Below are 10,392 nucleotides of genomic sequence, written 5' to 3'. Positions count from 1 at the left end.
GTTTTTGAAGTAGTCTAAAAAAACTTCGCGGACCTCTTGTGTCTGCTTTTTGAAATAGCTTGAAAGATTCTCGGGGACCTTTTGTGTCCGGTTTTTGAAGTGGTTTGAATGAGTCGGGGTTTCTTGTGTTTTGTTTTGAAGTAGTTGAAAGAATCTCGGGGCCTTTTATGCGTGATTTATGAAGTAGTTTGAAAAAATCTCGGGGATCCCTTTTATTTTGTTTTTGAAGTATTTCGGAAGAATTTCAGGTACCTTTCATTTTCTTTTTGAAATAGTTTGAAAGAATTGAGGTCCTTTTGTTTTTGAAGTAGTCTAAAAATTCTCGGGGACCTTTTGCATCCGGTTTTTGAAGTACATAGTTTGAAATAATCAGTGTTCCTTGTGTTTTGTTTTGAAGTAATTTGAAAGAGTCTCGAGCTTTTGTGTCTAGTTTTTGAAATAGTTTGAAAAACTCTCGGGGATTCCTTGTGTTGTTTTTGAAGTAGTTGGAAGAATCTCGGGCCTTTGATGCCTGGTTTATGAAGTATGTAGTCTGAAAGAATCTCTGGGACACTTTGTGCTTGAATTTTGAAGTAATTTGAAAAAATCTCGGAGACCCCTGTGTTTTGTTTCTGAGGTACACATGTAATTTGAAAGATTTTCGGGGACCTTTTGTGCCTGATTTTTGAAGTAATTTGAAATAATCGGGGCCCTTGTTTTTTGTTTTGAAGTAGCTTGAAAGAATCTCGAGGACCTCTTGTGTCTGGTCTATAAAGCAGTTTGTAAAAATTTCGGGGACCCCTATTGTTTTGAGGTAGTGTGAAAGCATTTCGGGGACATTTTTTGTTTTGTTTTTGATGTACATAGTTTGAAAGAATCTCTGGGACCCCGTGTGTTTTGTTTTTGAAGTAGTTTGACAGAATCTTGGGGACCACTTGTGCTTGATTTTTGAAGAAGTTTGAAAGAATTTCGGGGACCCCTCGTGTTTTGTTTTTGAAGTAGTTGAAAGAATCTCGCCCCTTTTATGCTTGGTTTATGAAGTAGTTTGAAAAAATCTCGGGGACCCCTGGTGTTTTGTTTTGAGGTAGTTTGAAAGAAATTCGGGGACATTTTTTTTGTCTTTGAAGTACATAGTTTGAAAGAATCTCTCGAACCCCGTGTGTTTTGTTTTTGAAGTAGTTTGACAGAATCTTGGGGACCACTTGTGCTTGATTTTTGAAGAAGTTTGAAAGAATTTCGGGGAACTCTTTTGTTTTTGAAATAGTTCTCGGGGACCCCTTGTACCTGGTTTTTGAAGTAATTAAAAATAATCTCGAGGACCCCATGTGTCTAGTTTTTGAAGTAACTAAGTTGAAAGGGTGAAATTTTACTTCAATTAAAAGCATTAACAAATTTGGATTGGGGCATCATCGCCTCTGAAAAATTCCCGATTTCCAGATAGTCCCATCCGCTTCTGTGTAAGCTTTATTCAAGTGAACTTAAATTTACACACGATGTGTAGAAAATAATAGGAGTCTATTTTTTCATACAATTAAGTGTTGCTTTTATTTGGTTTACACTTACTCGTATAACATTAATAATAATCAAAACCGTTTTAAAATATCATACAGCTAATCTTTTCTGAATAAAACTTTATCAGCAGCCCCAAAATCTCCGTGAATTGTAACACTTATTTCTACACATTTTAAAACTCCAGCCCTGAAAAAATGAAATCGTTTTATTTTTGTTTTGTGGTCTGCGAATTCGAAAACGCTGCGGTCATATGGTGACCATATTATTTACAATGTGAATTGAACGTATTCAACGTCGATTTCTAAAATCTTCGTCATTTAAATTGAATGGTCATTGTCCTAAAAGAATTAACGGAACATAGTGTAATTTTTAGTTACTTTAATTCGATTGAATTTGATTTAATTTGACTTGATTTAATTCTGTTTTGTTCGGTTTAATTCGATTTAATTCGCTTGAATTTGATTTAAGAAAAGACGACTGAAAGAGGCTTGAAGGGATAGCAAGAGAATGGAAAACCGAAGTTAAATAAATGAAGACAAAAGTGAAGAAGACAAACTTCAGTCAAAACCCTCCACACTAAAAGGTACAAAGGGACCGTTTAAGCAAGTGTGAAAAAAGCCCTTGATATGCAGCAGCTGTCCAAATTGTCTCAATTTTTCCGTTTGATGTTTGTTTGATCGGCGATCGCCTCTCGGAAATGACGTCACGGCCTTTTTACTGCTACCCGGTGTCCCAGTGGCGGTCGGCGGCCGCATCCGCTCCGGCGTCCACGTCCCTTCGCGGTCCTCTGGTGCGACTCCGGTGGCTCCGGTGCCACCTGTGCGTCCACGGGCGTGCGCGCGCCTGTGCGGGGCGTGTAGGGTGTCCCACACCGAGGGTCGATCATCAGTATTCGCGCAATGCTCGTGCCGACTATATAACGGTGGTGTGTGTGATCCGCGGCTCGCAGTTCCGTCTTGTCCTCCAGGTGAACTCCACAGGTACCGACCGCGTGGGCGCGTGCACCATGGGCGCCAACCTAGCCCTCGCCCGCCCGCTCTAGACGCAGACGAACTCTTGGGCAAAAAGCGCGCTTTTTGCCGGTGATGTGCAGCCGGCGCAAATGATCTAACATATTTGAGCGCTTCGAGATTAGCAGGAGGGTAGACGCAACAAGTCACGGTATCTTCGCCCATCGAGAGATGTGCTGACCCCCAGCATGGATTATGTCAGCTCGCTCTGCTGCCTGCTCGCCTTCCTGCTGTATTACAACACGCTGGACGCCGGATTCGTGTACGATGACCGGTGAGTAGGGAAGTCGGCGGAATGAGAATAGAGGGAAAATTTAATGCGAGTTTTGGACGGGTTCGGGCGAATTTACGCGGAGTCGGAAGTCACGAGCCAGGTCGGGAAGGATAGGTTGGGGACTGGAGGCTCGCAGGATTCTTTTCAAGAGTTTCTCTTACAAGCAGAAAAAGCTAATTCTATAGGGGCACAGTTCTGTGTTGAACGGGCTTTTCACTGGAAATTGATTAAAATTCGGGCTTTACGCCGAATCTGCTTTGCATTTTTGTTTGGACGCAGGCCCTCGAAAATGCGATTGTTACGACGTATTTACAAAACAGACACCTTCTTTACATTCACAGAAAGAATCAGTTTCCTAAAAAAAAACAACTACCTTCCTTGTCGCATTCATGGTTTTTCTACCGACTGTCATTATTTAATTATGTTGCAGAATCAACTGACTTGGTTGTTATTTTTATCGTTAACCTATCTCCAACATAGAACACAGTTTGTAAGTGAGATAGTAACGCAAATTCCGACCCAGTGTGGAAAAAAATATGTGTTGACTTAGTTCTGCCAAATGTTTATTCATTCCACGCTTGTTATGAGAAGTTGACATTCAATTACTGATTTTCAAAACGAAAAATTAATTTTCTTGTGAAATTCGATTTCGTTCAATGACATTTATTGACACGTTTACACAGTAGTGCTCCTATTTTTTCGCACTATTGTGATCTTGGAAACCGTAAGCGATACGTAAATTGGAAACACGTTGTGTTATTTTGTGCTGATCAATAGTCTGTTACGAAAACTGAGACGATTTTAAGGAAACGCGACTTGTGTTACATTACATTGTATTGTTATTGTTATTTATTTACAACATGAAGTTAATTGTACAATATAATTTTAATTTCAACTCGAAATTTTTCAAAGTGAGTACCTTGTGTGCTTAAAATTTCACTCTCAATTTTTTCGTTTTTAATTTAACTAGTTTTTTCCAACGGTCTTTGAATATCGTTCATCGAAGATAAACAGTTCCTCATATAAACGTTTTCTACCGTCTCGAATGCAAATAATTTATGCCTGAAAGCTTAGAATTTAATAAAATGGATTTTTATGGCCTCTTTACCTTGGTTATTAATATTTCTCATCAGCTTCTTTAATAAACATGTCAGTTTCGCGTTTCGTGATTACTTTCGATTTTCTGGAGAGTAATCGTCAAATTTTCTATTCTAAATGAACACTTAGTTGTGTTGATCAAAAATACAAAAAAAAAACACAACAGTTTTTTCTTATCATTCTTGCAGTTCTTGGTTTAAACCAACACTGAATAATTATATATCTTCAAACCATTGATTGTTTTAACTATGTATTACTCTAACGAATGTAAACTCTTGTTGAAGAAAAAGTCTTGTGTGTAACACACGTGATCATTTCCACAACTTTATTCTTGAAACTGGCGAAATTAATTAGATTCAAATGTGTAACAAGTGAAGTTTTTGTTTAATTTTGAGTTTCTCTGCAAACAATATGAAAAAAGAGAAAAGTTTTTTTTGAAAATTAATAAAGTTAATTTAATTATTTTATTTTGTTTTATTTAACTCCTATAAGTTAAAATAAAGGTTTGTCTGTAATCTCAAAGTAAAGGTAAAGAAGCATGCAACCTGTATGTTTCAAGTGACTTCTTCCATTACAAAATTTTGTGATGACGTTATCAATCAACATTTTTTTAAGAACACGCGCACATCACTTTGGTTAAGTGCATTGTAATACTAATAATAACTAATGTATTTCCAAATTTTCACGAAAATGAAATAAACCATTCGTGATTTAATCTATAAAATAAATTGACCGAATCATTATTTTTTTTTGAGTCACCTTGTTTAAGCAATTGTAAAAAATATGAATGCAATGATAAATCACAAGTACAGACTCATTGTATTTTGCATATTTTACATAAATAAGATTTATCCTACAAAATTTTGACATGAAGTCATCAATTTTTTGGGGGAGAATAACTAGACAAATTTAGCAAGGACATGTATGTCAATTCTGGCACATGCAGTGTAATGCTAATAATAAAACACTGAAATCCACCATTCTTGAGATTTGTTCGATTTGAGGAAAAAACACATGATTTTGCCACCTCTATGCATGAAAACAAATATAGATAATACTAGTAGCAGTTCAAGAAGCTAAATGATACCCTAAAAATGTATTTTGACACCCTTTATATAAATATATATCTTTTAAATTGTTCTAGAGCTTATTTTGTTCTATTCATTAATGTATCACAGTTTAATCACCCATACGTCGCTACTGTCTATGATTCGAATGCAGTATCTTACGAAAACATACTCTGTTAACTTGTTTCTATTTGGTCTGGAATGCGCTTGTCGTCCAGCCATGATAGGAAACGGATCCATAATTGATTAAAAAATATGACTGAATTAATAAAAGACCAGGCTTTGCTTGTATTTCTAGTGACATGTATGTCTATTTCAACACGTTCAACGTAATACTAATATAAAACCTTGGCGTGTACCGTTGTTGAGATTTGATCAATAAAAAATTTAGATAATTCTCTTCGCCTCGGGGAAAATCTCAAGGCAGATTCATAAACAACAAGTATAGGATAAAGATAAAGGGGATGTCATCAAAATATGGTGGTGATGATTAGGCAAATTTTGGTTAACGTTTTCCCATCTAGACGATTTCTAATATACAAGTATATAGATTTGGAGATTATCTGTCTAATAAAAACAAACGGAAATGGAATACCTATTTTTTTTTCTATTCCAGCGGTCATGGAACGTTGAGAAAACATAAAAGTAGCTGTTCGTCAGATGGACCCGATTATAATACTTCCTTACACTCGAGAATTAAACGATTTAAATTATCAATAGTCCAAAATTTGCATAATCACTTTCTACTTGATGCTGTTTAGATAATTAAAAAAATAGTACGATTTTTTGAAATTTATTTTTCTTTCGGAGCACATTTATATAATGACGTCATAATTTTTTTGGGGGATATGAATGTACTGATGGTCATGTGTACAATCTAACACTAATTAATATATGTTAAGAATTAATTTTGAAAACAAGAACACCATAGTACACAACAGCGTATATTTCTCTAACATGATTTTGAGATGACGTCATCGATTTCTTGCAGGGAATAACTCACGATTTTCGCTTAGCTTCTACCATTAACACAAAATAATATACAACATAATTCAGAAAATTATGTGTTAGATAGAAAAAAGGAAGAAAACAAACAAGAATACGGTAGTAGGGAACCTTTATTTTCGTATTCTCTCTTTTGTGGCATGCCATGAATGTGTTATTTTCTCTCACTCTGTTTTTAATCTGTAAATAAAAATCACTTTTTTTACAAAGTCATGATTGTTTTAATTGTTTGCATAGTTTATTAATTTTGTTTTTAAGATACTTATAATTATTCAAACATTTTTCGCCTAATTGATGAAATTAATGAGAAAAGTCATTCGCTATATTAAATATGGCGTGGCATTTTTAATTTTTACTCGTTTAAAAAAGTATTTTAATTTTTTTGATGGTCTCAGTTTCTTCGGGGAAACTATCTAAAAAGCACTTCCTTTTAACTCGTTACAAAAAAATCGTCTCGGATGACTCAGACAACAAACATGCTACCAACACGCACAAAAAAAGTCGGATAAAATTTAAACAATCTTCCGAAGTTTGAGCATCGTGTTTCAAAGATCCTCTGTTAAAAATTCCCCCGCATCGATTGAGTAAAACTGAACTGAAAAATCTCTTAGAAGCCCTCTACAACAGGCGAGGCCATAAAGTCCCAAGTTACCCTACTTATTTCTCATTTTTCAAAGCCACCATTGTTTGAACTTTTCCTTTCTTCAAACATCCTCTCTTTAATCTGCATGGTGTATAACAAGAACGAGCTCTAATTGCAGAATGCCTTCGCATTGGTGCATCGCCTGAAACAGCGAGACAGAACAAAACCAAACAGGATTCCGCCAGATACCGGAAAATTGAACTGCATTATATACACTGACGCTCAAGGAAAACAGAACGGTCTGAATTGACTCGTGTGTGAATTTAGAACACGCGAGAGACACACATTGTAAAAGCTTAATTTCCTTCAGACGGCGCATTCAGACTCGTGTCCTGTTCTCCTTCATGGAGCTGCATTCAGGATAAATGCTATGAATATAAATGCGAAAACAATCACGTAAGTCGGGGAGTCCGTCAAAACGGAAAAGTCGAGACGGGAATAACGAAAGTTCGCCCTTAAATCTCCCTGTCTAGGATTTCATAAACTACTCGTCTAATCCCGTTTTTAGATTTACGTATTTTTAGATCCACTCCCTCCTTTCGACGATATTCTCACTAGATTTCCATAATCTCTCCTATAATAGAGTTTGCGATATAACCCAGGAATTCCCTCTCTTCTAATTGCCTTAATTGCTGAAAATCGAGCCGGCTGCGGCTGCCTCCGAAGAAGAAAGTCTGCCAACAAGCAACCCCTTAACTCACCCCATATCGGAAAATCGTTCCGAACGGTCAATTGATCGGCTTATGGTTCGGGTTGCGGTTGGAAATCTTCATGTTTCATTCGAGTTCCAGAAAGCGGAATCGCGTCCGGAATTGTTCCGGGAGTTTTATGTCGAGGGATGCATTTTTGGAGGAGCATCAGCGATGTTTGAATTTGAAACTCGACGGAGAGTTTTAAATTGATGTCTTAGTTAGAGTGGTGGTTTGATGGAAGTTGGGGGAGGCGTGGCTTATATGGCGCGTGTTTTGAGAACTTCGTGATTGTTTGTGTATTAGATCGTGAAAAAATATAACGTAAGCTCGTTTTCGTGTCGTAAAAACTAATTAAAAGTATTGCGATAATTATGGATTTTTCATTATTTAGGAGTGTATGAGTTTGTTTTGCTACCAAGTTTGAGGTAAATTATATTGTAGAAAGATTATTTTGACGAATTTTAGGTTACATAGCTTGTAGATTAAAAAGACCTTCTATTTCCGTATGTCTGTTTGAAATTTATCACTTTATACCCACTAATAGTTTATTGACATCATCTCAAAACTTTACACGGCAAATTCTCTTTGAATTTTCTGAATTAAAATGCGAGTATGTATATCTGTAATTTATGAATAGGCCTTTATTTTACTTGTCCGATCAAATTCCGGTTTTCACCATTCGCATAAGGTGCGTAGGATATTTTAGTTGAGGAGATCTAAATTGGTAAAAGTAGCAATGTTCACATAAATTGGTGTTCGTTTAAGCAAAATAACTTGATAAGGCTTAAGTCCGATAATTTCCCGATGTAAAAATGATGTCAAAAAAAATCGCGGATCGGTTTGAAAATTTCTCTCTCTACTAAATTGAACCTCCTAAATAAGAATCCGGGCTCAGAAACTATCTCCGGGAAGTCCTGATTTTTTTTTATCAACGACAACCATGCTCAAAATATAAATTTTAAGCTTGACGGCTCATAATTCCGGAAGAGAGCAGTCCGGTTTTCACCATATGATTTCTTGAAGTTTTCTAGTTATTTTTTGTTAACTATCAGGCTAAATTCTGGACCTAATTGGATTCGACAGACGTATATATCAATTGGTGGCGATTTTCGGAAGTGTCAATCCTTAAAAAAATACAAAAAACCAAAGAGTCCCGGAAACATCTTGTAAGCCCGGATTATTATTCAGAAGGTCTGAGTTAGTAAAGAGAGCAATTTTCAGACAAATCGGTGTCGGTTTATGGAATATTTCTTAAAGATCTAAATCCGAAAAACTTTACAATGGAAAAATGGTGTAAAAAATTGTCATATCTGTCTGAAAATTGCTCTCATTACTAATTCGAATCTCCTAAGGAAGAATATGCGCCCAAAAAATATCTCCGAGAAGTCCTATTTTTTTTTAATTTTTTTATCAATCTACACCCCTGCTCAAAAAACAAATTTAAAAATTGACGGCTGATGTCCCCGGAACGAGATGAGATAACAGATTTGGGATTTCTCGTTTAATTTTTTGAAGGGTTTTAGTTTTTTTGGTTGATTTTCAGTCCAAATTCTGTACCCATTTGGAATCGTCAGACGGATATATCAAATGGTAGCAATTTTTGAAAATGTCGATTTTTAAAAAATTTAAAAAAAAATCAGGAGGTTCCGGGAACATCTTGTCAGCTCAAATTGATATTCAGAAGATTTGAATTGGTAAATAGAGCAATTTTCAAACTAGTCGGTGTCGGTTTAAGGAAGATATCTTGACAAGGTTTAAATCGAAAAAAAATTACAATGGAAAAATTAAGTCAAAAAAAAATCGGCGGATCTGGCTCAGAATCGCTATTTCCACTAATTTGAACCTTTGGAACAAGAATCCTAGCTCAGAAATTATCTCCGGAGAGTCCTGATTTTTCTTTGAATTTTTTATTAATCGACATCCATGCTCAAAAAACAAATTTCAAAATTGACGGCTTATAACTTCGAAACGGGATGAGATAACAGATTCCGGATTTCACCGTTCGATTTTCTGAAGAATTTTAGTTTTTTTGGTTAATTTTCAGTCTAAAGTCTACGCCCGTTTGCAATCGTCACACAGATATATGAAATGGTATCTATTTTCGAAAGTGTCGATCTTTAAAAAATTAAAAAAAAAATTAGATGGTTCCGGAAATATCTTGTGAGTCCCGATTATTATTCAGAAGGTTTGAATTAGTAAAGAGAGCAATTTTCAGACACGTCGGTGTCGGTTTATGGAAGATATCTTGACAAGGTTTAAATCGAAAAAAAATTACAATGGAAAAATTAAAATCGCCGGATCTGGCTGAAGATCACGCTCTCTACTAATGTGAACCCTTTGAACAAGAATCCGGGTTCAAAAATTATCTCCGGAAAGTCCTGATTTTTCTTTGAATTTTTTATCAATCGACACCCATGCACAAATAACAAATTTGAAATTGACGGCTCATAACTCCGGAACGGGATGAGATAAGAGATTCCGGATCTTACCATTCGATTTCTTCAAGGGTTTTAGTTTTGTTGGTTGATTTTCAGCCCAAATTCTACACCCGTTTGAAATCGGCAGACGGATGTATCATATGCGGCCGTTTTTCAAAAGTATCTTTTTGTGGAAATTGAAAAAAAAAATCAGAGGGTTCCGGAAACATCATGTAAGGCCGGATTATTCTTAAGAAGATTTGAATTATTAAAAAGAGCAATTTTCAGATAAATTGGGGTCCGTTTAAGCAAAAAATCTTGATAAGATTTAAATCTGAAAAATTTTACAACGAAAAAATTAAGTCACAAAAAAATCTGTCTGAAAATTGTTTTTTTTACTAACTTGATCTTCCTCAACAAGAATCCGAGTCCAAAAATTATCTCCGGGAAGTCCTGATTTTTTTTTTGAATTTTTTATACATCGACATCCATATCCAAAAAACAAATTTCAGAATTGATGACCCATAACTCCGGAACGGGATGAGTTAGAGGATTCCGTATTTCACCCTTCGATTTATTGAAGAGTTTTAGTATTTTTAAGATGATTTTCAGGTCAAATTCTACATTCTTTTTGAATCGACACATGGATATATCAAATGGTCGCGTTTTTTGTAGGTGTCTATATCGTTAAAAAA

General features: G+C 35.6%; 1 protein-coding gene across 1 annotated transcript in view; it reads left to right on the top strand.

Annotated features, from left to right (window-relative positions):
• The first annotated feature begins 2,394 nt into the window (after window positions 1–2,394).
• LOC135126478 (protein O-mannosyl-transferase TMTC2-like) overlaps window positions 2,395–10,392 on the top strand; it is a 135,954-nt gene continuing 127,956 nt past the window's right edge. Inside the window, exon 1 of the mRNA XM_064052505.1 lies at window positions 2,395–2,775. Within this exon, the coding sequence (XP_063908575.1) occupies window positions 2,690–2,775 (86 nt within the window). The 5' untranslated portion in view covers window positions 2,395–2,689. The remainder of the gene's footprint in view (window positions 2,776–10,392) is intronic.

Source organism: Zophobas morio, unplaced genomic scaffold, assembly GCF_036711695.1.
Source record: "Zophobas morio isolate AGI-343-1 ecotype UQ-CSIRO unplaced genomic scaffold, CSIRO_AGI_Zmor_V1 ptg000002l, whole genome shotgun sequence".
In the NCBI taxonomy this organism is placed as follows: domain Eukaryota; kingdom Metazoa; phylum Arthropoda; class Insecta; order Coleoptera; family Tenebrionidae; genus Zophobas; species Zophobas morio.
Note: the sequence above shows the minus strand (reverse complement) of the source record. Positions and strands in the feature narration are given on the sequence as shown.